General features: G+C 42.9%; 2 protein-coding genes across 6 annotated transcripts in view; one reads left to right on the forward strand and one right to left on the reverse strand.

Annotated features, from left to right (window-relative positions):
- Positions 1-598: 598 nt before the first annotated feature.
- Positions 599-7,124, reverse strand: LOC138152740 (transmembrane channel-like protein 8). The gene is made up of 4 exons (XM_069076840.1): positions 7,027-7,124; positions 3,356-3,565; positions 2,093-2,241; positions 599-756 (listed from the first exon to the last, which is right to left on the reverse strand). The coding sequence occupies exons 2-4, from the start codon at positions 3,514-3,516 to the stop codon at positions 599-601; spliced, it is 468 nt and encodes a 155-aa protein (XP_068932941.1). The 5' UTR covers positions 3,517-3,565; positions 7,027-7,124.
- An 86-nt stretch (positions 7,125-7,210) lies between these two features.
- The window catches only part of TMC6 (transmembrane channel like 6), a 66,397-nt gene continuing 45,736 nt past the window's right edge, over positions 7,211-27,871 (forward strand). For 2 of the 5 annotated variants that reach the window (XM_069076728.1, XM_069076732.1), the window contains exons 1-5: positions 20,962-21,075; positions 24,013-24,118; positions 24,420-24,544; positions 25,161-25,247; positions 25,837-25,995. In XM_069076728.1, the coding sequence (XP_068932829.1) occupies positions 24,063-24,118; positions 24,420-24,544; positions 25,161-25,247; positions 25,837-25,995 (427 nt within the window). In that variant the 5' untranslated portion in view covers positions 20,962-21,075; positions 24,013-24,062. Of the gene's footprint in view, positions 7,375-20,961; positions 21,076-21,198; positions 21,392-24,012; positions 24,119-24,419; positions 24,545-25,160; positions 25,248-25,836; positions 25,996-27,871 lie in introns of those variants that run through there. The other 3 variants (XM_069076729.1, XM_069076731.1, XM_069076730.1) reach the window with 3 other exon arrangements.

The following is a 27,871-nucleotide window of genomic DNA, read 5'->3' on the forward strand; positions in this document are numbered from 1 at the left end:
TTGATGATATTTTCCTTGATGTTACCCACTACAAGTCAGGTACAAGGTGGGACCTTCTCCATTCCCCTCCTCCAAATGCTTTTTAACCCCTTGGTACTTGAACAAATGCCCTCATGTCTTCTGCAGGCATTCTTAACCTAGGTTCCTTTAATTAGTTTTTTTACATTTTATTTTTAATTTTGGTCTTTTTTGGAGGGGGAAGGCAGGGCAACTGGGGTTAAGTGACTTGCCCAAGGTCACACAGCTAGTAAGTGTTAAATGTCTGAGGCTGAATTTGAACTCAGGTCCTCTTGACTCTAGGGCTGGTGCTCTATTCACTGAGCCACCTAGCCGCCCCTTTGTCTTCTTAAAAAATATTTTGATAATTATATTTCAATATATTGTTTTCCTTGGAAATCCTAAACATTTTATTTATTTCTTCAAAGGTTAATTTCTCTATTAGGGTAATGTGACTGTACCTCTGGTGACATAGGAAGGGAAAGCCGATATCCTCCCCTCTTCTCCCCCCACCAAAGCAGGACACTCCAGAGAGGACTGGGCTAGGGAAGACAGAACCTGGGGTCAGGGGTTGGGAACTGGGTTGGGGAGGCTGAAGTAGTTACTCACAGATATTGGGGGTAGGGCCTGGGTCAGATGAATGGAGCCAGGCCAGAGGCAGCAGCACTAAACTGGAGGTCAGCAGAAAGGTGAGCAGATTGAGGATCATCAGGAAACGAAGGAAGGTGAAATAGGACTGGATCCCTGTGCCAAAGAGCCCTGTGGAGCACAGGGGTGGGGAAGGAATAGAATAGGGGGAAGGGTTCAGGGACCTGCAAGAGCAGCTCTACGTCTGGAGAGCTGATTGTTAAATTTCCAATGTAAACATTGACACCTCTAAAATCATGCTATACAAATCAGGGATTGATATACTGTCTTGTTGATTTTCTAGACTTAAGAAAGTGATGGAGAAAACATTAATAATTCACATTAAACTGAGAAATCTGTCATGTGCATATTACATCCCTTACCTGCAAACTGGTTGTTAAATATTTACCAGCTATCTCTACGTAGAAGCTACTGCAATGGGTAGGGCTTTTCATATTGAGTTGTTCAGATAGCTACTCCCTACAAAGCATATGTGTATGGGAGAGGGAGTATCGGAAGAGGTAGGATTTGAACCCCTGTGCTTCCTTTAGACTAAGTTTCTTTCAGAAGCCCGGGGTCCCTGAAGGCTTCTGCCCATATCTGTTACTCCTTAGACTGAGGATGGTTGTGGGGAGGGCAGGGAGAGGACGCAACAAGGACATACAGTTGGCCAAGGACTGAGCTCCACATGCAACACTATTGCCTGAGAGAGGCATGTGTGAGGGGTCCAAAGTCATTCCTATGATACCATAAGCTTCACAGTGACAGGGACCATCTATAGCTAAACTTCATATTTCTCCCACCCCCAGTGCCCAGTACTGGGCTCTGCACACAGAAGGCACTTATGTCTGATGTTATTGCTGGGTGGGTATACTGTGTGACATAAGATTGAAATAAGTAGGGAAGGTCACCCACCCAAAAGGGCAAAAATGCCTAAGTTCAAGTTGGGGAGAGGGAAAGGAAGTGATGGGGGGAACCAAAGAGAGTAGTGGCAAACTACCTGCTTGTCTTCATAGACTATATATATATATATATGACCCTCAGGTCTTTGGGGTATCAAGTCAGTCTTGAAGGTTACCTCCCTGAGTCCCAGTAGCAGGCCTGGGTCATAGCTCTTATGGACAGCTTCTCTCTGCTTCATGGATGGGGATTTGAAATGAGATTAGGTTGGGAGCATAACTTCTCTCACTGGATCCAGAATGGTCACCCAGAGTTTCTCTTGCCCAAGGGGGTTAGAACTGACTGGATGAGGTAGATTGGCAGGAGGAGTTCAGATTGTGTTTCCATAGATCTGGGATTTGATCCATAGGATCTATGTGGTGATGTTCTCCACCATGTTCAGAACTGGACATTGACACCACTTCTACCTTGTCTGACTGTGATGGGCAGGGTGGGGTGGGGGAAGATATTAGAAGTATTACAGAGGGCTTTTTTTTGGCGGGGTGGGGTGGGTGGGAAGGGATCCTACCGCCAATCTCATAGAGGTCAGTCTTCCAGAGCTCAAAGGTCGCCATAAACCTGTGGTTCACATCCAGGAGCTGCTGAAGGGCTTGTTGCCATTTCTTCTTCCACTGTTCCCAGAAAGAGGTCTTTACTCCATCTGGCTCCCGGAGGTGCCTGGGAGAAGGGGATGGTGGTGAAGGGGGCACCTCTCAGTTCCAGCTTCTTACTTATCACCTCCCTATGCTCTCTACCCACTTCCAGGACAAAGGAGGGTTCTGAAATTATTTGGCATTGGAGGGGGGGGTGAGAGAGAGAGATGATTATGTTCTTATTCCACATGATTCCTCTAGACAAACTCTATCTTCTAGTGAAAAATCAGCTACTTGTTCCCTAAATGTGACATTCTATTTCCTGCCTCCATACATCATTGGAATAGGCCATCTGCCATCTGTATGATGCAGACCTGCCCCTCCCCCCCATCTCTGCCTCTCAGAAGCCTTCTCTTCCTTTAAGGCTAATTAGGCGAAGCTCCTTCATGAAACCTTTCCTGATTTCTATTTATTTATAATCTCTCACCTTGATTCTCCTGGCACAATAAAATGATACAGCTAAAACTGGAATCTTAATAGTTTGATGAAATGGGTAGCAGGAAAATTAAGTGGCTTGACCAAAGACACAAAAGTAATAAGTGGCAGAATTGGAATTCAATTTCTCTGACTTTAAACTAATAATTTTTCCATTGTGACACAATCCCTTTCTGTTGTATTCCCTCAGCAGAATGTAATCTTCTTGAGGGAAATGGCAGTTTTGTTTTAGTCTCTGGGTCACCAGGGCCTTGCCAAGAGAAGGTGCTTAATACAGCCAGGTCCTGATTAATTTGAATAATGAAACTCTAAGAGGATTGCCTTGTTTGAATTTGCCCTGCATATTTCCACTGGGGTCAAACCAATTACCATATTTTACACAATTATATCTTTGAATGGTGCAAATTCAAATCTATGCAGGGATTAATATTCACACTAATTAGGACCTAGCCATAAATGTTTATTGAGTTGGGCTAGCTGGTCATCTCAGGATTGGTGCCGCAAACTTGTTCTTCTATTCCCTGTTTCTTTACCTATACCCCCTCCCTCAGAACCCCATTCCTTTCTTCTTCCCATATTCCTTCCTCTAAGCTCTCTGAACAGTCCCTCCACTTCCCACCCATGCTCCAGGTACAGGCCAATGAATAGCAAAGCCTCTTGGGCATTAATCATGCTTCTGCTAGGAGGTTTCCTAGAAAACCCACCTGATGAGCCGTTTGTCCATCATGGCATAGGGCAGTGCCTGTAGCGCTACCTTGGTGCTGCAAATTCTCTCCAACTCCTCCTCCCAGAGTACCTCACCCAGTGATTCAGGAGGTTCTAGGTCTGACGGGATAGACCTCTGCCTTAGGGGGAAAGCGGCCATCTCTGCAGAAACCTTGATCTCAAAGGAGGAATAGGCTCTGGGTACTCACCTGAGGAGAGTACAGAGAATAGAATTAGTTTCAGGGTTTTAGTACTGTCATGATGAGAGAAGGTTGGGAGAACTAAAGGTTTGGAATACAGGGAATCATTCAAGAAACACTGACAGAAGTTCCTCACAGGGAGTTGTTTATACCAATGAAATTATAGGTCTGGTTAAAAAAAAAATCATTTCGATGCAAATATATAACAACAAGATCAATTCTCCCAGGGTAAATAGTAAAAAAGAAATGAAGTTTTCAAAAGATTCACAAACTATAAACAACCACGTGAAAATATTCTCCAAATCATTAATGGTAAAGAGAAACGAAAATTAAAACAACTCTGAGGTTTTACCTAACTCCATGAAATCTGTCAAAGACGAAAAAAAAAGTTAATATATATAATATATAATTAATAATAATAATAGTTAATGTCAGAAAACTGACACTATTACATTGTTGTTGGAGCTGTAAAGTGGTCCTATAATTCTGGAATTAAGCATGGAATTATGCAAGAAAAGTGACCAAACTTTCCCTACCCTTTGACTGAACAATTCCTCACCAACCCCAACACCAGCTGCGAACCACCAGGTAGGTAAGCCTTAGAGCCCCCAAAGTGCAGCGCTTCTCAGACCACTGCTCGTGTTTCTGCCTGGCCCGAGCAGTCACTATCCTAAGAAGTCATTATCCCTTTGGAGATTCAAACTGGCAACTGCTTCTGTGGGTGCTGTAACCCCTCCCTCTTCAGCAGCCACAGCTATGGAAACCTAGAAAACAAAGTTCTTCCATGAGAGTCTTTGGCACTATTAACTAACTCAGCATCAGAATAGGATATTATTTGATCAGTAGAACTAAGATGGAAGAAGATGAATTACATCTGCTTTGCTGCTACATCCTAAGGACCATTTCTATCTGTTTTGCACCTGAAACCTTCCTCATTAGAATCTTAGATACTTCCCATTCATACAAAAATATCTCTAACAGCTCTTTTTGTAGTGACAAAGAACCGGAAACTCAGAGGATGTGTAACAATTGGGACTGGCTGAAGAAATTATGATCTGTAAATGTAATGGCATACAATTATGCTGTAAGAAATGATGAAGGGGATGGTTTCAAAGAAATCTGGAAACAATCGTATGAACCGATACAGAATGAAGTGAGGAGAAAGAGAACAATTTAAATAATAGCGACGTTGTAAGGGCAAATAACTGGGAAAGACTTAAAATCTTTGATTGCAATGAAACATGCTAGAATAATAGAACTCACAGCGCAGATTGAAATCTTTTTTTGGACATGATGAATGAGGGAATTTGATTTGCTTGAGTATGCATTCTTGCTACAATGATTTTGTTTTTCTTTGTTTTTCATGGAGGGAGGAGGGAGGAAAGAAGAGAAAATCAATTTTTGTTCATTAAAAAAATTTCAATTTGCAAAAAAAAAGAATGTGAGCTCCTTGAGAGTAGAGAACACTTTGCAGTTTCTATTATGATCCCAATGCTCACTAAATGCTTAATAAATGCTTTGTCCTTCATCCATTCCTTCAATCATCCTCCTATTGGGCAAATGTCCCAGGGAACTCAGCAACAGTGCCAGAAGTCCCATATATGATATGATATTCCCAGCATCCCTTTTCATTGTAGGAAAGACATGGGTGAAAAACTGACTGAAAGAAAAACCTCTAACATATTAATATAATGAAATATAATTGTATGAAATGGTACATGAGGAATTCAAAGAAATGTAGGAAGATGTGTCTGAATTGATGCAGAGCAAAGTCAACAGAATCAAATGAACACTATCAACTCTGACAACAGCAATGTAAATGGAAACTAACCAAAAGGAAACAACTCTGGAGCTGTGCTTGGCACGGGATAAGGGCTTAAATGCTTATTGCTCAACTGACAATAAAAATATCTCTGACGGTCATGGTGAAGAGATAACAGAACAGACCTCCTCCCAAGGGCCAGCCATTAGAACTCTAACCATTATAACTATTCTGCAATGTCTGCTCTTTCTCTGTACTTCTCTACCCCTGCTTTCATTATATTTATAGTTTAGAATTCTTGTAACTGTGCCAACTTTCCTTCATGAACCATATACCTACATTTGTAGTCATATTGGTAAATTGAAACCTTTATCTCCTTAATGTCAAGATCCATACTGAATTATTATTATTATTATTATTATTATTATTATTATTTTGCTTTTGGAGGGCAATTGGGGTTAAGTGACTTGCCCAAGGTCACACAGCTAGTTTTTGTGTCAAGTGTCTGAGGCTAGATTTGAACTCAGGTCCTTCTGACTCCAGGGTCAGTACTCTATTCACGGAGCCACCTAGCCACCCCTTCCATATTGAATTCTTACCCTCTACTGTGACCCCTATCTAAGTGAGTATTTATAAATAGAACTCAAGGGGAAAGCTGTACCTTCTTATTGTTCTTCCTAGAGGACCAAGTCTCCAGGTCTTTGCCCTTGTCATCAGGTAAGCTAATTAGAGACTAACTAGTTAGAAAATAGTTAGGATACTTTAATTCTATTACTTGTGCAATTTCATTGTTTTTGCCTTAACTCCTAAACTGATGGGAAGACGTGACCCTGTTTCCAAAACCGAAATTTTCTTTGTCACAAAGAGAGGGTTCAACAATGGAGACAGGAAATATGACTGTGCTACAAATACAAAAAAGTATCAGTAAAATTTTCTTTTTTTACATTTTTATAATTTTTTTTTTTAAAGAATGTCCTTTGCTCTCATTGCCTTTAGTTTCTCCAACTTTGAGTTGAGGAGAAAGGGCTTTGGAAGTCTAATGCAGACAATGCTAAGTAGGACTAATCAAATTCGGGAGGCAATAGATAAACTGGAAACCCACGATTCCCATGGGCAGCAGGATTTGTGAACTGTCTTTTGGAAGAGGCAAGCTTCTTCCTACTTCCATGACTCAATTTTCCTCTTTAGAGTTGAAACTTAGGTACCCTTGAGAAAAAGGTCACAGATACAAGGGACCTGGATAACATTGTAGACAATGTAGAGTTCTTGGTCCCCAGAATATTAGGGACCTGGGTTTTTTTGGGGGGGTCCACCCTTCCCAGCTCCCGCCTCTGGTTTTCTTTCCACCCCTCCAACCTCTCCCACATTAGTCTCTTTCCAAGGGTAAGGAAAATGAAGTGAACTGAAAGATACTTCCCTGCACCTCTGACCTCCCCACTCCAGATCCTTTTCCTTTGCCAGCTGAAGGCACAGTTTTTTTTTCTTCTTGCACAGTTATACCACAGAAAGGATCTTAAGTTGAGATACAGGAATTTGAGACTTAGGTGGGAGTTTCTTTGTCCCTAGATCAAAGGTAGACTTGCTCTGATGTGACCATGCTGGGGGTCCTAAAATTCCCTTTTGCCTAACCCACAGTTCTTCTGAGCAGCCCGAGCAGCCTCTGTTCTAATAACTCCCTGTAGATTGCCCTCTTTGTCCCCATACTCACAGTATTTGTTGTGTTCCTTGGGTACAGCCTGATGAAATGCCTCTCTCTCTGTGATGCATGTCTGCCTTACCCTACTGAATTGATAGAAAGCTGGGGGTGGGGGAAGGTGAGGGTGGAGAGGGGGGACAGGGGAGCATCACGTGACAGGAACAACTTGCCCCTGGGCCCCAGTCTGTCTCTTCCCACAGTCCCCTTGCCCTCCCCCTCCAGTTTCCTCTGTAGCTAAACCCAGACATAGAGATTGAACAGAAACTAGCGAGGAGGAGAGAACTTTAATGCATTTCCTCTGACAAAGTAAGTGAATAAGGAGCATCTTACCCTAAAGGGTTCAGTGGAGGAACGGGTAAGGTGAGTAACAGGGAAAAGGAGTAAGCCTGTTGGGAGCAAGAGAGGTTGAATGGCAGGGCTATGCAGGCCAGGGTTGGGTCGTTAATTTTCGCAGGCTAGAAGCTGGAAGGAGCCCTAAGGATCACAGGAGTTCTTAATCTTCATTATGTCACATGGACCCCATTGGCAGACTGGTGAAGCTTATGGATTCTTTCTCAGAATAATGTTTTAAAATGCATAAAATAGAATTCTATTCTTTATAATTACAAAGGAAGCCAAAAATGAGCGAAAATAGATGTATATTTTTCCCAAGTTTATGGAGACATGAACTGATTATATCAAGGTTATACAGATAGTGAATAACAGAGCTGTGTTTTGAACCCAAGCCTTATGATTCAAAAATCCACTTTTATTTCCACTACTTGCTACCTCTCAACTATTTCTGAGTCATTGTTGAAGGGATGGTGAGGTTTTAAAGAAATATATTCCCCCAACCCCACATCTTTATTCCAGTGTTTACATGGTCTCAGCTCTTTTTTTTTTCTGCAGATAGGGCTTGAATTGCCCCGAAATGGGTCTATGATTGGGGTCTTCAACTTCTACTGCAGTTTGCAGCCTAGGCAGGCATGGCAGCAAATCTGCCAACCTTTAGAAGCCTGTGACAGCCACTAGCGTTCTAATTGTTTTCTCACTGATTTGTATATGGTCTCATGATGATGAGATTTAATGTTAGAAGGAATTTTAATGATCATTTAAACTTACCTCCTCATTTTACAGATGAAGAAATTGAGGCCAGTTCTGAGCATACCATGTCTGCTCTAGGCTCTAGTCTGCCCCCAGCTTTTGTTCTGGGGGCCAATGGTGGAAAGGGAGCTGTGATCTTTGAGAATGCCCCAGTGTTTGGTGTTCTTAAACTTTTTTTGTGTCAGACAGGTGAATCCTCAGAATAATGTTTTTAAATACATAAGATAAAATGTGTAGAATTATGAAGGAAACAAATTATATTGAAATATAGTTATCTGTACATGCATATATATACTTGTACAATGTATATATGCATATACACAAACATATATGTATACACACATGAATACATGCAAGTTCATGGACCCCAGGTTGAGAACCCTTGCTCTAGAGAACAACTGGAAATAATTTTTTTCCAATGGTTTCCAACTGAGGGGGATGGATAAGAACTACAGTCCTCCTTATCAGCAACCACTAACTACTGAGGCACCTGGAAAGTGTTGATAACAATGCCTAGTACTTTTTCACTTCTTAAAAATATTCTTTTTTTTTTTTTTTTGCTTTTTGGAGGGCAATTGGGGTTAAGTGACTTGCCCAAGTCACATGGCTAGTTTTTGTGTTAAGTGTCTGAGGCTACATTTGAACTCAGGTCCTCTTGACTCCAGGGCCAGTACCCTATTCCCTGAGCCACCTAGCCTCCCCAACATATTCTAACAATGCTTTTAAATTACCTTCCATTTCTGTCCTTGGTGCCATCATTCTTCCAGTCCTCAGGCCAGAAACAAGGGCATCTTGGACACTTTCTCTCCTTCATCCTTTATCTCTGTTTCTTTCTAGTTCTTTCTTCCCAAGAAGTGTCTCTTACAGATGTGTCTCTTCCTTCCCATTCTTGCTGCTACAACCCTTCAAGTTGTTATCTCCCCCTGCCTTCGTCTAATGTTATTGCTGATTACAGCTAGTCTCCCTGTCTCTAGTATTTCCTCCATTCCAGTCTCTCTTACACACAGTAGGACGTTAAAACATCTTTTACTGCTTTTATCATGCTCTAATCTGTTCAGTAATTGTCAATGACTCCACATGGACAACTAAGTCTTGTTGTTGTTCTGTTTTCAGTCTTGTCTGACTCTTTGTGACCCCATTTGGGGTATTCTTGACAAAGATACTGGAGTGATTTGCCATTTCTTCTTCCAGCTCATTTGACAGATAAGGAAACTGAGGCAAATGGGGCTGACTTGCCCAGGGTCACATAGCTAGTAAGTCTCTGAGGCTGGATTTGAACTTAGGGAGATGAGTCTTCTTGACTCCAGGCCCATCACTCTATCCACTGTTCCACTTAACTGCTGTATAAGCCTAAGACCCCTCTATGATCTGGTCTCACCCTATCTAACCAATTTTATTTCCCACTTCTCCATTTAATTAAATTCAATTTCTCATTAAGTGTCTTTTATGAAAGATACTGTGCTAGTGCTGGGATCCCATGACAAAAATTAAAAAGTCCCTTCCCTCAAGGAGCTTACATTCTATGGACTATCATAACCATCCTATGGTTATAATCCTATACTATAGGACCTCCTGTAAAGATGCAAAGAAACCTGAAAGTTTTAAAGGGAAGGCTGCTCTAGGGCAATGACCTGGTTTCTGGCTATATGCTGTGATGTGTGCCCATTTTACTACCAGGTTGGTGAAAACTAATGACCCCAAAATTGAAAGAGATGTGTTCCAAATCAAGATTAGATACTTGCTGCCACCTTGGATAAGTTGCTTCCTCACTATATGACTCAGTTATTTCATCTGTAAAATGGGGTAAGGAGTGTTGAACTCCTTAGTGTCCTACTATATGCCTGACTTATTTCTGATTTATTTGCTTGTGTGCTATCCTGCTTGTCAGGAGCTGTCTTCTTGTTACTTTTCACTCATTGAAATTATACCAATCTCTGAGGTCTAGCTTATGTTGATTTTCCTCTATGAAGACTATAGAATGTACTGAGCTTTCCCTCATCTGAACTCATGATATGCTTATTATTATGGTTTAGCTACTAATAAAATGAGTGTAAATTGCAGTTGTTTTCTGTACTGGCCAGAAACTTCGAGGGTCTCCCCCTCCCAGATTGATATTTTCATGACGGTAAATTAGGCCATTTTTTTGTCTCAATTCTTATCTAGTCCTTACTCACTGAATGGGTGTTGCCTCAGACAAACTGAGACTTGGGGAAGAACTTCATTTTTTTTTATTGAGTTTTTTTTGGGAGGGGGGAAGGAAGGCAAGGCAGTTGGAGTTAAGTGACTTGCCCAAGGTCACTCAGCTACCATGTTTCCCCGATAATAAGACACTGTCTTATTAATTTTTGGGGGCAGAAAAACACCAGAGGGCTTATTTTCAGGGGAGGGATTATTTTAATGAACATTGACAGCAATTTTAATAAACAGGTAAATGTGAACAAAAAAATGTACCTTTATTCAATAATGAATTCAATAAAGAACAGGATGACACACTCACTGCTGCAGCTCTGATTGGATGCAGCTCGGAGCGCAGCGTGCGTTTCACCCGGGGGGGGGAACGGTGCATACAGAGGGTACCGTAATGTAGCGTGTAGCGTAGGGGATCACCTTCACTACAGTAGCAATCTCAATAGGGCTTATTTTTGGGGGAGGGCTTATTTTTGGGATAGGTCTTATTATTGGGGAAACACGGTAGTAAGTGTCAAGTGTCTGAGACCAGATTTGAACTCAGGTCCTCCTGACTCCAGGGCCAGTGCTTTATTCACTATATCACCTAGCTGCCCCTATTTGTTATTTTTTCCAATTACATGTAAAGATACTTTTCAACATTCATTCTTTATAAGATTTCAAGTTTTAAATTTTTTCTCCCTCCCTTTCTCTCCAAGATGGCAAGCAATTTGATACAGGTTATATATGTGCAATCATGGAAACATATTTCCACATTAGTCATGTTTTAAAAGAAGAAACAGAACAAAAGGGAAAAGTCACACACACATACACACACAAAACTCAAAAAGTGAAAATAGTATACTTTGATCTGCATTCAGACTTCATAGTTCTTTCTCTGGATGTAGATAGCATTTTCCATCATGAGTCTTTTGGAATTGGGAAAGAACTTAATTTAGAAAGGCCAAGGTCACATACTGCATCCCAGGTCATTGGCAATCATCTTGACTTCTGTGTTGCCGCGGGACTTTGATAACTGTGGAGGAGAGAATGAGGCTGATTACTTTGTGCAGCTCTGCTTCACTTAATCCAATTCACTCACAAGTCAAGATATCATCCTCATGATGTTATTGGTGCTCTTTAGAAGAAAGAATGAACAGCAGTCATATTTTCTCATTGATTTGTGTATGGTCTTATGATAATGAGATTTTGTGTTAAAAGGAGTTTTTGTACAGTTGTTTTTCAGTTGTGTCTGTCTCTTTGTGACCCAATTTAGGGTTTTCTTGGCCAAGATACATGAGTGGTTTATCATTTCCTTTTCCAGCTCATTTTACAGATGAGAAACTGAGGCAAATGGGGTTAAGCGACTTGCCCCGGTCACACAGTTAATAAGTGTCTGAGGTCGAATTTGACTTCAAGTCTTCCTGACTCCAGGCCTGTCACTCTATCCACTGTGTCACCTTGCTACAAAGGGGATTTTAGGGGGCGGAGCACGACCTGCCGGCCGCTCCGACTTCCACCCTCCCCAATCCATGTAAAAAGGGGACTCTAAACAAAATTTGGAGCTGCAGAACCCACACAATGACACAGAGAAGCTAACCTGCTGAGGACAGCCCGGCAGGCCAGCAGGAATCGGCCAGCGCATCGCTCTGGGAGCCGAGCCCAACCCCATGCTGAGGCTTTAGCCCCAGGGCGGGCCTGACCAGCCGCCAGCCAGAGGGACTCCAGATCAGCAGCAGCTGTGACCGTTTCCAGATTTATCAACCCATAGACACAAAGGACAAAGTGAGAGGTCAGTACAGTCTGGACTTTGGGACCAGTAAGTGGGAGTGCGTGGCTTTTACCCCAAGGGCGAAGAGCCCCTGAGACGCCGGCACAGCCTGCCAGCGCCATGTGGCAGCTTCAGCTCCTGGCCTGCAGAGTGTAGGGGGGCCAAACACCAGTCTGAGGGGTAATCGCTCTTGCTTTAACCTGCTTGGATCTGGATTGCAGTCTAGGGTGGAGGTCCTGGGGTGTGTGTCCAGCTTGCCACAGCGTGTGGAGACCTCAGAGAGCAGCTGAGAAAACCCCAGCGTTTGGGACGAAAGCTTTCCTGGCTGGTGGCAGTCCTACTGTGGCAAAAAGCCCAAAAGTCAAGTAATTGAGTGGCAAAATGGGCAGGCAAAGGAAACAAAGCAGACAGAAGATTCCAACAATACACTCCTATTTTGGGGACAAAAAGGAGCAAAGCATGGAACAGGAGGAAAACAGTGAAGTCAGAACTCCTGCACCAAAAGCTTCAAAGGAAAATACAAGCTGGTTACAGGCCATAGAGGACCTTAAGAAGCAGATAAGAGAAGTGGAGGAAAAATTGGGAAGAGAAACGAGAACGATGCAAGAAAACTATGAAATGAGAGTCAACAGCCTGACTAAGGAAAATAATATCTTAAAAAACAGGCTGACTCAAATGGCAAAGGAGGCCCAAAAAGGCAATGAGGAGAAGAATGCCTTAAAAGAATCTCAAAAACTCAATGAGGAGAATCATTGCTTCAGAATTACATTGGAGCAAATGGAAGCTAATGACTTTATGAGAAATCAAGATGCTGTTAAACAGATCCAAACAAATGAAAGAATAGAAGGCAATGTGAAATATCTCATGGGAAAAACCACTGACCTGGAAAATAGATCCAGGAGAGATAATTTAAAAATTATTGGACTGCCTGAAAGCCATGACCAAAGTAAGAACCTAGAAATCATCCTCCAGGAAGTTCTCAAAGAAAGCTGCCCTGATGTTTTAGTACCAGAGGGCAAAATCGAGGTTGAAAGAATCCACAGATCACCTCCTGAAAAAGATCCCAAAAAGAAAACTCCTAGGAATATTATAGCCAGGTTCCAGAATTCCCAGATTAAGGAGAGAATATTACAAGCAGCCAGGAAGAAACAATTTGAATATGTGGAAACACAATCAGGATAACCCAGGATCTGGCAGCTTCTACACTGAGGGATCGAAGGGCTTGGAATATGATATTCTGGAGGGCAAAGGAGCTGGGATTAAAACCAAGAGTCACCTACCCAGCAAAACTGAGTATCATGTTTCAGGGGAAAATATGGTCATTCAGTGGAATAGAGGACTTTCAAGTATTCTTGATGAAAAAAACCAGAGTTGAATAGAAAATTTGACATTCAGATACAAGAAGCAAGAGAAGCATGAGAAGGTAAACAGGGAAAAGGAATCATAAGGAACTTATCAAAGTTGAACTAGTAACATTCCTACATGGAAAAACAATAATTGTAACTTATGAAACTTTTTTCAGCAGTTGAAGGGATTAGGAATATATATATATATATATATACATATATATATATGTCTATATATGAGGGTATATGGGCATATGAATACATATGTGAATGTGTGTATATATGTTTACAGGTATACATAGATAGAGGGCACAGGACCAATTTAACAGGAAGGAATGATACTTAAAAGGTGAAATTAAGAGGTGAGAGGAATATAATGAGAGGAGATGGGGAGAAACAGAATGGGGTAAACTATCTCATACAGAAGAGGCAAGGGAATATGGTTACAATGGAGGGGAAGAATAGGAAGGCAAAAGGGAATGGGTCAACCTTATTCCCATTGAATTTGGCTTGAGGAGGGAGTGAAATACACACTAAATAGGGTATCTCACCCTCCAGGAGAATAGGGGGGGAAGGGGATGAGAGGGGGGATGATAGAAGGGAGGATAGGCTGGGGGGAAGGAAGTTGGAAGCACTCACTTTTGAAAATAGACAGGTTCAAAGTAGAAAATAGAACAAGTGGAATGTGGGATAGGAGGGAGGGAAATATAGTCTTTTACAATATATCTACTATGTTATTGTTTTGCATTAGCCACACATGTACAACCTATATTGAACTGCTTATCTTCCCAGTAAGGGTGGGTGACAAGGAAGGAAGGGATTGAATCTGGAATTGAAAGTTTTAAAATCAGTTATTCAAATATATATACATATACATGTGTGTATATATATATATATGTGGGTGTGTACACATATATATATTTACATATATATATACTATTATTAATACCATCTTACATATAATTGGTAAATAAGATATACAGGCACTGGGGTATAGAGATCCACTGGAAAAGTAGAAAGGGGTATGGGAGAAAATATGGGAGAGAGCAGATTGGAGGAGGGGATATCCTATGGGACTCCTATTTTGGGGCGGTGGGTAGGGGAAAAACGGGGAGAAAATTTGTAACTCAAAATCTGGTGGAAATGAATGATGTAAATCAGAAGTTAATAAAGCATTAAAAAAAAAACAAAGAAAAAAAAACAAAGGGGATTTTAATGGTCATGTAGTACTACCTCCTCATTTTACAGATGAGGCTAAGCCCATACTCTGTATACTATGTCTCACCTATCTGCATTCATGAATTCATCCCCAGTTTCTGAATGGACTTCCCTTTTTATCATCTCCTTTCAGAATCCTTCTCTTCTTTCAAGGCTCAGTTAAGGTGCCATTTTTATTCAGCCTTTCCTGATTCCTCTCCCACTCCCACCCCATGAAAGCATTGTTTTCCTCAGATTTTCTTAGAGCACTTTTTCCAGGCATTTTCTTTGACTTTCCCCCATGCCTGGATGCTCTTCCTCCTCTGCTCCAACTATTGACCTCGCTGGCTTCCTTTAAGTCCAAACAAAAATATTGCCTTCTACAGGAAGCGTTCCTCAACACCTCTTAATTCTACTGCCTTCTCTCTGTTAATTATTTTCTAATTATATTGTATATAGCTTGCTTTGTATATATTTATTTGCATGATGTTATCTGTGTTAGATCTTAAGCTGTCTGAGGACAGGGACTGTTTTTTGTATCTTTTTGTATCCCTAGAACTTAGCACAGTGCCTGGTACATAGGGTCCTTTATAAATGTTTACTGATTGATTGATCTCTCTTTTACTTGCATCACACGCTATCTTGTATCATGCTTATTGTGTACTTGTTATGTTTGATCCAACCCCCTCCATGCCCCGTAGAATATAAATGACTTGATTTTAGCTCATTTGAAAAACTTTTGTCCTCAGCTTCTAGAATGCTTCCCTTCTTATAGGAGAAGCTCAATAACGATTGGTTAAATTGAATTGAAAGAACTTAGATGATTTGCCTAAGATCACATAGGTAGTAAGTAACAAAACAAATAGTTGAATCCAGATCATCTGAGTCCAAATCCATCCTCACTAGGTCACAGTACTGCTTCCATGTTGGATGACAGGCCTGGAAGAAAGGTCAAATTTAGTTTTCCTCTTAAGCAAGTACTAATTCCCTGAGGACATAGGTATCTTGTCATACTTTTCTTTCTTCCTCTCTCCCTCCTTTCTTTTTCTTTCTCTCTCTCTCTCCCTCTCTCCCTTCCTTCCTTCCTTTCTTTTTTTCTTTCTTCCTTTTTTTACTGGAAAACTTTTTATTTTAGGTAGAGTGGGACAGCTGGACACAGGTTAGATGATTCCAATTTTGTCGGCAACATCTAAAGCATCATAGTCTGGAGCAAGTCAGATATAGGCCTTCTCTCCATCAGGCCGGATCAGTGTTTAAGTTTGGCCACATCAACGTCACACAGCTTCTTTACCTGCCTGCTTAATCTGATGCTTGTTGGCCTTGACGTTCACAATGAAGATTAAGGTGTGTAGTGCCAGAGCAATATTTACAGCACTGACTGTGACTATAAATAGTCCCATACGATGCTCAATCACAAAATATATTCTCCATATAGAGGACAGAACCGAAGCATTCATTTAGACACCAGAAAACTGAATTACAAAACCAGTAAGCCAATTCCATCATAGTAGCAAAGAAGCTAATAAACCATAACAACACAGAGAGCCACAGAATCCTTCAGCCTTCCCACAAACCAATACAAGATCAATATTTACTCACAAACCTCTCTTTCTCTTTGCCTGTGCATCTTCTCTCTCCCATCAGCTCTCCCGCTCTGACTCCCAGCTTCCGGTAGGCTCTGCTCCATCCTTCAGCAAACTCCTCCCACCAAGGGCTCCATGTGACTACATTCAGTCTATTAGTGGGTAGAGTTTACTTTCAAAGCAGGGGAGGTCTTCAAATTCCTCCCTAGGCCTATTAAGGGACAGGGAAGATCTTCAAATTCCCATTCCTATTACAGGGTGTTGTTGTCCTCAGTCTTCTTCATAGCAGACTCAGTAATCAAGGGAAACTAAATGAATGGCATAGTGATGGCATAGTGATCAAGCTTGTTTCTCTGAGGGGCACTTTTCCTAAGGTATTTGGACTGCCTTCAAAGTCTTAGTGTCTTGGGTTACAGGAAGGTGGGGATGTTTGGATCTTCTTTTTGTGACTACAGACACCCTTCAACACTGCCTTCTTGACCTTTAAGACCTTGGACTTGGCTTTTGTCTTTGTGTATGTGGGGGGGCAACAGCTTCCTTCTTCACCTTCGGCACCATCTTGGGGGAAAGGCTTTCGTTCTGCATCTTTGCTATACCCACTATACTGCTGGGCATGGAATAATTTCTCAACAAATACTTTGCAAAATTATAGACTCAGAGTTGGAAGGCACCTCAGAGGTCATTTATACCAAGTCAGAGTGAACAAGAATTTCCCTGTATGCTCTACCTAAAAGGAGGTCATCTGTCCTTTTGCTTGAAGACCTACAGTGATGGGGAGTTCATTACCTTATGAGAGGTACCACATTTCAATTTTGAATAGCTCTAATTGTTAGTAAGAGTTTCCTGGTAGCAAGGCTAAATTTGTTCTTTGTAACTTCTACCTGGGACATTTAGGTGGAATACTGGGTCTGGAGTTGGGAGGACTCATCTCCCTGAGTTCAAATCTAGCCTCACACATTTACCATCTATGTGACCCTGGATGAGTCACTTAACAAGAAAACCCCAAATGGAGTCATGAAGAGTTAGACATGACTAAAACAACTGAACAACAACAAGAATAATAAACTTCTACCCAGTTCTGCTTTCTGAGGCCAATACAATGCTGATGTTTGGGAGGAATAGATAGGTAGATAGATAAAAAAAAGCATTTATTAGAAGTTTTGTATATGTTAGCTAGGCACTGTGATAAGTGTTTTTTTAATATCTTCACAACAGGTAGGTGCTATTATTATCCTCATTTTAGAGATAAGAAAACTGAAGCAGGCAGAAGCTTAAGCAACTTGTTCATGTTTACATAGCTAATAATTGTCCGAGGCAGGATTTGAACTCAGGACTTCCTGACTCCAGGTCTGGTACTCTGCTGTGCCATCTATCTGTAGATGCAAGGAAAACATTTTTATCATAGGCCATCCAGATAGAAAAATGCTTTTTACTTACGCAAATGAGGAACCTGGTTTGATATACTATGGTATATAACCAAATCCATAGTGTGGCCACAAGCTTTATGATAGTGTTTGACAGAAAGGTTGTCACAACTGTGGGAGGTTTGGTGAGGGATTGGAAATGAGAAAACAAATCTCCTGTCAAGAATCACATAATGAGTTAATTAGTGGGATTAGATTTGGGATTAGACTGTAGACACAGGCAGGCTTACAGTCAACTGTTCAGGGTAGCATCTTTAGGAGTCTTCAACTGTGGGCTGGATGACCATTTTGTTCAGGATGTCACAGACTAGTTCCTGCTCAGGTAATACTCAGTCAGTTCAGTCTCTTTGTGACCCCATTTGGGGTTTTCTTGGCAAAGATACTGGAGTGGTTTGTCATTTCCTTTTCCAGTTCATTTTACAGATGAGGAAACTAAGGCAAACAGGGTTAAGTGACTTGTTCAGGGTCACACAACTAGTAATTGTCTGAGGCTGGATTTGAACTCGGGTCTTACTGACTCCAGGCCCAGTACTTTATCTACTGTACCACTTAGATGCCCTGCTCAGGTATTAGATAGACTTAGATGACCTCTGGGGTCACTTTCTTCTTTCAGAGTCCATGAATTTATTCTTTGCTATGATGTCTGATTTTTGTCATCCTAAAGGTATGAAACTTTAGACATGCTGAAAAGAGGTGGGAAAAAAAAGGATTCAAGGAAATTGACCTGGGATAAGTCACTGGAATCTCTCTGGGTCTCAATTCCCTTATTTAGAAAACATATGACCTCTTCTGGCTCTAAATCCTAACATCCTATAAACTAGCAAGGAAGAATTTGGCAGCATGGTATATTGAAAGTAGAAGTGAGGGTATGGCAGAGCAGTTCAGAGGGCCTTGAACATGGACTTGACCACGGACTGGAACCACCAGAAAGTACAGGATAGTGATCACTAGAGCCTTGGATGGACTGGGCTAGGTTGGTTCAGAGAGGGTCAAGAATCCTCAGGCATAGACCTGGCATGGTCAAGATTAGTACAGGGCCCAGCCAGGACTGGTGAGGAACAGCCAGCCCATTGGCTATTCCAGAATTCAACAAGAGAGGGCTCTGCAGCACTGGCAGTTCCACCAACTAGTGGCACTCTGCTAGAGCTGGGAGGGTTGGCACCTCATCCTTTATAAAACACTTGCTGACTTGCTAATGCCCCTTCCCTTTAATTACCTTGTATTTAATATATATTTCATATATATCTCATATACTTGTGTAACTGGACCAGTGACAAGTTTGTATTTTAAAGGGCAAGGTGTGTGTGGGAAGACAACATGTAATGGGAGACTGGTCTAATCCTTTCCTTTTACCGATGAGAGAAGCAAGATTCAGAAAGGAGATAGGTTAAGGCAACCAACCAACCTCCTTCCAGTCACCCAGATTTGTATCTTCTATATTCTTTAACTCAAACTGTCACTACTATAGACCAGGTCCTAATATAGCATTCAATAGAATATATAATAGAGCCTTCAACTATATTAACCCGTTGTCTACACTTGCTGCCAAAACAATCATCCTCAAATCCAACCTTGTTCAAAAACCTTGAGTCACTCTCTATGATCTTCCATGAGAATCAATTAACATTTATAAACATCTACTATGCACCAAAGCACTAGAAATACAAAGACAAGAATAAAATAGTCCCTGAGATCAAGGAGTTTATAGTCTACTGCGGGGAGGAGAGATTATATATATATACCCATATATGCAAAACACATACAAAAAACACACAAGGTAATGTTTGGGAAGGAGATATTAGCAGCTAAGGGGGTCAGGAAAGGCCTCATGTAAGAGTTATTATCTGGGTAGGACTTTCAAAGGAAGTTCTACTTCTAGGGGCAGATAGGTGGCTCAATGGTTACAGCATGCTGGGCTTGGAGTCAAGGAGACCTGAGTTCAAATTCAGCCTCAGATACTTCCTGGTTCTGTGACCCTGGGCAAATTCAACCTCAGTTTCCTCATCTGTAAAATGAGGATAATAATAACACCTACCTCCAAAGGTTGTTGTGAGGATCAAATGGGATATCATTTGTAAAGTGGTTGGCATAGATAGTGCTTGCACATAGCAAGTGTCATATAAGTATGACTATTATTATTAGAGATTTTAAGAATAAGAGCTGAGGAGGGAGTGCATTCCAATCATGGAGACAGCCAGAGCAAAGGCAGAGAGATCAAAGAGGTACCAGTAGTGCTCCGGATCTTCTTAAAGCATGGGTGATTGTTGAGCACAACTCCACCCTTCCCTCCCCTAATTGATATGTGAGCAGCAATTTCAGCCTAGGGTAAAATCCCTGCTCCATTCTTCGCTGTCTCCTGCCCACCCCACCCACCTGCCAGATATTCCCCATCTCCACCCATTCCCTGTCCCTCAGCCTAGGGAAAAACTTCTTGGGGCCGGGGAAAATTCAAATATACACTGACCAATCACTGATTGTAGTTTCAGTTTACATAACCTGACTTGTAATCTCTTTAAAAACTGGCACGTTGTCCATGCCAACTTCACTGTCTGATCTGGGTATGTGACCCCAGCAGTCCCGTGGTAATAAAACCCACTTCCAAATTGACTCTCGGGGATCTTCTGTCTCCCACCTTTATGCTCTACATAATCATGTCACACCTACCCCTCCAACAAAAACCCCCAAACTCCTGTGACTCCCAATTACCCCAGATTCAAATATAAAATCTCCTCTGTCGTCTTTCCCAATCCCCCTTAATGCTAACAATGCCTGCCCTCTTGATTATCTCATCTGTTCTGTGCATATCTTGTTTGTACATAGCTATTTGCATGTTGTTACCCAACTAAACTGTGAGCTCCCTGAGAGCAGAGACTGGGTTCTCCACCACCTTCTTCATCTCACCAGTGATTAACCTGGTACATTAAATGTTTCTTGACATGTGTGTAAGGACCTGGGAAAACATTCAAAGCTTTGCATTTCAAGCTATTTGCCATTTGTGTCCTGCCTTTTAGGTTCATTGCATGGTCCTATGTTCCTTGAGAGCAGGGACTTTATATTTTTTATATTTATATTTTTATAATACTTTGTATTCCTATTCCTTAGGATCTTGATTATGCAAGTTAAATGCTTTTGGATTGGAAATACTTTACCATAAATCACATAGATGTTAAGTGACAGGGTTTGGATTTTAACCCAGGATTTCTGATTCTAGTTTCAGTATTTTTCTACTACACCATGTCCTTCTAATGAGTCCCCCATAACTGAAGATCTTTTGGTGAAGACTGGATGGCCATTTATTAAAAAGGTCTCCTTTTCATGTATTGGGTGGATTAAATTCTAGGCTCCTATGAACTAGGTGACTGAAGACTACAATTCCCAGCAACCTCTGGGAGGAGGGCTATGTGTGAACAGGTGAGGCAGTTCCCAGCTAGGCAGATCCCAGATGAATTTAGACAGAGAGAAGTTTTTCCTCTTTTCTCTTTCATATGCAGGTGAGTGATTTCCAAGAGTTAAGATCCTAGTCTTAGAAGAGAACCGAAGAGCTGGGAACTGGAAGGGAGAGCAGCTGACTCCAGAGTTAAGCTTAGTTAAACTTGAGTCTCTCAGCTGAAGCTGCTAGTCTGGGGCCCCTTTTTGTTTCAGTCTTGAAGCTGAGCTGCCTATCAGACAGACTTAGTTTTCACTAGCCCAGCCTCCAAATGGTAATTCTATTTGCCTGGGGCTCCGGGAGTCTTCCTAGACCACTACTCCCACCCAATCCAGCATTCCCTCCCACTGGAGCTCTGTGAAATTCCGAAGGACTTCGGGGTAGGGACTGTGGGGTTTTCTCTCCTTTATGCGATATTTCTGTGTGCACTTTCTCCATAACCCAGGCACATGTGGGAGCCCTGTAGGGGCTCTCTGACCTCTGAGAGGTGTTGGTAGAGGACACTCCCTCAAATGCCTGCTGCTCCTTGACCCTAGCTCCAAAGCTGGGGAGGGGACAGAAGAGAAACAGAAGGAAAGACCTAGTGGAATTTGAGTCTGGCCAGGGGCTGGGGAGAGAAGAAAGGAGAGATCTTGTGGAAGGAAGCTTAGAGGGGCAGGGGAAAGACTACTGGACCTGAGGTCAGAATCCTTGACTTGGCTAACTAACTTGTTGGGTCATCTTGTTACTACTCTGAGTCTGTTTCCGCATCTGTAAAGTGAAGAGATTATTATAATAGATGATTTCAGTTCAAAATAAGCTACTGTATTTCTGTGGAGGGGGAGAGATCTGGAGGAGGGGATGGAAGAAGAAACAGCAACTTGGGCTGCAGAGGCAGTTTAGAGGCAGCTGTGAGCAGCTGAAGGAGGGGGTAGGTTTGTATGTTAACGGGTGGGGGTGGGGAGTGTTGTCCAGTTGTTGGGGTGCTTGCTTGACCTTTCATCGTGGGCATTTCTGGTGGGGAGGGGGTGTGCAGAAATGGCTAGAGGCTGGCTTAGAGACCCGAGGGAATTCCTGTAAACATCCCTTCCTTTCTCCCAGCCGCTCTCCTACTCAATTTGACTAAGGCCCCAGAAATGATAGATTCGCTAAGTAGGTCTTGACTAGCCCCCTTAAGATTAGCTGGGGAGGCTGAGTGCAGTGGGAGGGTCATGAGAGAACAGCTGGGACTGAGGTGTCTAGCTGCTTGTCCGGTTTTCCAGCTCAGTTCCAGGGGCCTGACTTTCTCTGGTGGCTTGGTTAAGTGTAGTGCGTCTGTCTCCCCTGCCCATTCCCCATTCTGGAAAAGAAAAAGATGGGGACCTGAGTGAGGGCATAGGGCTTCGTGGGTTTCTTAGAAGTGGAAGAGCTGGGTCAATCCACCACAGACTCCCAGTCTGAGCTTGTTGTTGGGTGGGGCTAGAATGGCCGGGACTTGAGGAAAGAATCCTCCCCCGTTCCAGCCTTTAGTAGGGCTAAAGGACTCCTATGGCTCTTGATCAAATGTTGTCTTGTCTGGGTCCGCATTCTCCAACAAGCCGAATTCCTGTCTCATTTATTAGCTTACCCATAACTTCCCCCTGCCCGCCCTCCGGGAGATCAGGCTTCATAAAAGGGCAGCAAGGATTCAGAGGAGTATGTTTCAACTCATTTCATGACTCAACTTTGCTCCTGCACCCAGGAAGAGGCTCTGAGATAAAAGTCCTCCGGGCAGGAACCCGAGCTGTGGGGTGAAGGCCTTTTTGTCTTGCTCTCTCCTCCTCCCCTTGGTCAGGGACATAAAAACAAAGCCATTCTCATTTGAGTTCTGCCCACTTCGGGAGAGGAACAAGACCAGACAAAGGCAGATTGTTCCTGGCTAAGTCCCCATCCCTGCTGCTCTCTCGGGGTGGGGCAGGGTGGGGCTAACCTCTGATCCAGTAGAGATCCTCTCTTTCTGGACTGACCTGAGTGAGAACACATTGATGTTTGCTGGAGGAGTGAGGTGAAGCTGATTAATCTGGAAAAGGACCTTAACTCTGGTCACTGAGGCTTCCTATCCCCTAGGCTCAACTTCCCAGAGAAATACCAGGAAAAACTGGGGAGGGGGCTGGGAAGCCAATGGGGATTCAATTATCTTTGTACCCCCCTTTGCATAGGGGCTTCCATACCCTGGTCACCATGTCCCCAGTGCTTGTTCCCATGGGTTTGAAGTAGGGACGTTATTAGGCCCTAGACAGGTTTGCTGTGAAGGAGGAAGTGGGTATTGGGTTACGGGAGCATCAGTGATGTTGTGTGCAGCTGTGAGTGTATGTGCTTGCTTTTAGCCGGCTGTCTGGGGCAATTTCTTTGCAATCCTAGGCCTTTCTTACCTCCATAAAACCCTTCTCCCAGACCTCTGGTTTGTTTGAAACAAGACCAGGAACTGTAGATAAGGAGGTAACTTGAGGTTACTAAACACCCCACCCTTGACTTCCTGAGGCCAACAACATCCAGGAAACAGATGGGGACCCTGCCTAGAGAAGACTGAGCCTTTCTCCCTACCCCCTTCCTTCCCTCTCCCTCAGTCAGTAGAAAGTCAGTCCTCCTTCCCTCAGTCAGTAGAAAAAAGAATAGCATTATTCTTTTTTCCTTTTTCTTACAAAAATTTATTTAATTTTAGCATTTAAATTTTTTTTTTTCAGTTTGAAATTCTTTCCCTCCCTCTCTCACCCTTCCTCTACTCACAGAGAAGGCAAGCAACATGATCAGAATAGCATTATTCCTAAGTTAGTTCTGTGCTGGACTTTGGGGAAAACTCAGTCATCATGTGCTCAGCCGGCACAGCCCTGGCATGTTCGGGGGGGTGGGGGGGGAAAGGAGGGGCAGTGTTGCATAGAGTGTCGGTTGGCACAGGCTGGGGCCTGGGAAGGGGGAGTGCCTTGCCCCGGTACTACATAGTATCCCCAGAGAGCAGGGCAGCTTAGATCTAAATGTCCTATGACCAAACTTTCCATTTCTCTAGGTGGGAGACAGTTGTGATAGGAGCCTGAGCAGCACTGAGAAGCACCTGAAATGTCTCGGGCCCCTTCTTTCATCCTTTCCGTTCCTGAAGGCAGGGAAAGCCCTAGGTAAGCTGTCAGCTGGGTGAGGGACAGAACTCTCACACTGCCAATGTGGCATTGTGGATGTGGTACTGATCTTGAAGTCAGGAGACCTGGGTTCCAGTCCTACCTGCTAAGTGAATTTGTGAGCAGATCTTTGAATTACTCTGTGTTTGTATACTCACCTGTGAGAGAGGGGAATCTTCCCACAGGGAAGTGTTTTGATAAATCTTGATAAGGCCTGTCTTAGAGGGCTTCTGAGATACTGGCTCTGTTCTTTTCTTGAGGAGCAGGCAAAGGGAACCCTAGCCTTTCTATTCCCCAACAGCCCAGACCTCAGCCCATATGATGAGAACATTGTACATGACTCCTTCCGCCAGCTCATCCAGGAACAGAGTCAGCAGGCTGAGGCTGAAGTTCTGGAACTCCAAGAGTGGCCTCCCAGGGACAAAGGTAAATCGTTTATCCAAAGAGGAGGGGCGAGTTCCTTTCACTGACAGATGTGTCTGAGATAGGTTCCAGCTGTGGGTTTAGGCAGCTAGGGGTAAAGTGGCTTGAGCACTGGGCCCGGAATCAGGAAGCCCTGAGCCTCAGACACTAATTGAATGTATGACCCTGGACAAATCACTCAACCTCTGGTTGTCTTAGTTTTTTCAACTGTAAAATAGGATTAATAACAGCACCAATTTCACAAGGTTGTTGTACAAATCAAATGAGGTGATATTTGTAAGTACTTAGCATGGTGCCTAGCATGTAGCAGGTACTATATAAATACCTGTTCCTTACCCTTACCCATCCGATCTCACCTTTTCATTTTGTAGATGAGAAAACTGAGTGCCAGAAACATGAAGTGATTTGCCCGAAGTCACCCAGTCAGTGTCAGGGGCTGCTTCTGAATCCAGATTTTCCCTGACTCTACCCTTGCCCTCATTACCTACCACCAGGCTTTTAGGTTACTTAGAATAAAGAGAACAGCCATTTGATTCCTAGGGGTGTTTAGCAGTTTTCTCCAGACTAAAAGGTTGTTTGAAGGCCCTTCTATTTCTCAAATTCTGGGATTCTTTTGTAGGTGGAGGTTCCCAGCCCCAGAGGGCCCCTCAGGAGTACTGCTCGGCTACACTTAAGATCCTGGCCAATATGCCTAGTCGAACCATTGGTGAGTAAGGGAAATCTCTTCCCCAAACCTTTTCGCCTGTCCCATCCCTGTCCCCTTCCAGATACTTCATTTAGCTCTGAGATGTGTTCCTTTCACCCAGTGCTATGGGAGGTGGGGTTTGTGTGTGTTCAGAGCTTGTGTATTTCTATCCCTGCCCTGCCTGGTACCTTGATAAAGTTCTATCTTGGTTTCTAAAAAAGACTCAGTAACAAGAGTAAAAATAGAAGTTTCTTTGGATGCTGATGGTGCCTTGAATTCTCTTGGGAAAGAGATTTTCCTGTTGGGTTGCAGTCAGGGACTTGGGCCTCCTGTTGCTCTCTATTCTTGGGACCCTGGGAAGAGGCCCCAGCCAAACCTTTAAAGGATGGAGAGACAACCATGGCATTGTGAACATCCCACCCTCATCTTCTTAACCTCAGAGTGACTCTCAGAGCATCAGCTCTACAGAGAGTGAGAGGTGATATAGGGAATTGGGGGGAAAGAAGAAGAAACAGAAGATGCATGGTTAACCTAGCTCATCCCTGAATTTTCCCAAGTTCAAGTGCCTGCTCCCTTCACAGTTTCACTCCCCATCCCCTCACCCCTACAGGCCGAAGCAGGGGGGCCATAATCTCTCAGTACTACAACCAAACAGTCAGACTGAGGCGGAAAAATAGCCGACCCTTGCTGAGGGACATGTCACGTTCTGCCCGACCCAGTATTCGGCAATACGACTTGGAGTTGGACTTGACCGCCAGGGAAGAAGAAGGTGAGTTTGGTAGGAGGGATGCTTACCTTTTTGTTACTGCAGTAGCCACCAGCTAAGACAATCTCATCACATCTTCATGGGCTCTGCCCCCTAGAAATCCTATTTCTCCTTCACCTACCCTTAGGCCCTTCTGGCAGACATTCCCCCAGCTCCTCCTTTCTGGATTCTGTCCTTTTATTTAACAATCCTCTAAGTTGATTTGTTTTAGAAGAGAGCAGGGGTCTACTTTTCTCAGGTCTCTTTCCCTTCACTTATTGTTATCCACAGTGGAATTAATCAATCAGTATTAAGTGCCTTCCATATTCTAGGCTCTGGGACTCTTAAGAAAATGAAAATCTCTGCCTTCAAGGATCTATGTAAGTTCCTTGAGGGCAAAAGATTTTTTTCTTTTTTAAAACAATCAGTCAAGTACTAAGTACCAAGCGCTAGACTAAACTGAGATACCAAGTAAAAGCTAAAAAATCCCTGCCCAGGGGCAGCTAGGTGGCGCAGTGAATAGAACACTGGTCCTGGAGTCAGGAGTATCTGAGTTCAAATCAGTCCTCAGACACTTAATACAAAAAACTAGACGTTCGACCTTGGACAAGTTCAATTTCCCTAACTTCCCCCCCTCCAAAAAGCAAAAAAAAAAAATCCCTGCCCTTAAGAAATTTTCATTCCAATTTGGAGACCACATAATATACATTGATTGTTGTTCGTTGTTTTTCAGTCACTTCAGTCCTCTCAAGGGGTTTTCTTGGCAGATACTAGTGTGGTTTCCCATTTCTTTCTCCTTCTCATTTTACATGTGAGGAAGTTGAGGCAAACAGGTTTAAGTGACTTGTCCACACAGCTAGTAAGTGCCTAAGACTGGATTTCAACTCAGAAAGATGAGTCTTCCTGACTCTAGCATAGCCCTCTATCCACTGTGCTACCTAGCTGTCCCATAAAAATTGATATATAATAATAAAAGCTAACATTTATATAGAATTTACAATTTGTACTGGGCACTGTACTAAGCCCTTCACAATTATTATCTCCTTTGATCTTCACAACAATCCTAGGAAGTAGGTGTTGCTGTTGTCCTCATTTTACAGATGGGGAAACTGAGGCAAACCAAGGTTAAGTGACTTACCGAGGATTACACAGCTACCGTGTTTCCCCGATAATAAGACCTCTCCCAAAAATAAGCCCTCCCCTTACTGTGTAAGATTCCTCTAAAATAAGCCCTCCCCCAAAAATAAGCCCTATTGAGATTGCTACTGTAGTGAAGGTGATCCCCTGTGCTACACGCTACATTACGGTACCCTCTGTATGCACCGTCTTCCCCCCGCTCCGGGTGAAACGCACGCCGCGCTCCGAGCTGCATCCAATCAGAGCTGCAGCAGTGAGCGCGTCATCCTGTTCTTCCCCAGTGATTTGCTTATTGAATAAAGGTACATTTTTTTGTTCACATTTACCTGTTTATTAAAATTGCTGTCAATGTTCATTGAAATAAGCCCTCCCCTGAAAATAAGCCCTCTGATGTTTTTCTGTCCAAAAAAAAAAATAAGACAGTGTCTTATTATCGGGGAAACACGGTAGTAAGCATCTGAGGCTAGATTTGAACTCAGGTCTCCCTGATTCCAGGTCCCATGCTCTATACACTGTGCCACCTAGCTGCTTACATACAGGCTACATAGAGAGTGGTTGGAAGGGAATCTTAGAGGGAATCGCTGAGGCAATTTTGAAAGACCTCCTAAAGGAAGTAGGACTTGAGCTTAATGTTGAAGGAGCCAGGTAAGTGGATGTGGGAAGAAGGTTGGGTTCAGCCAGGGCAAAGCCACAGATTCCAGATGTTTTGGGTGAGGAACAGTAATTAGCCCAGTGCAGTTGGATTATCAGTAGATAGAGTGTT

Source organism: Petaurus breviceps, unplaced genomic scaffold (assembly GCF_028583685.1).
Source record: "Petaurus breviceps papuanus isolate PSGF00001 unplaced genomic scaffold, PetGlider_PUasm1.0 90925, whole genome shotgun sequence".
NCBI lineage: Eukaryota > Metazoa > Chordata > Mammalia > Diprotodontia > Petauridae > Petaurus > Petaurus breviceps.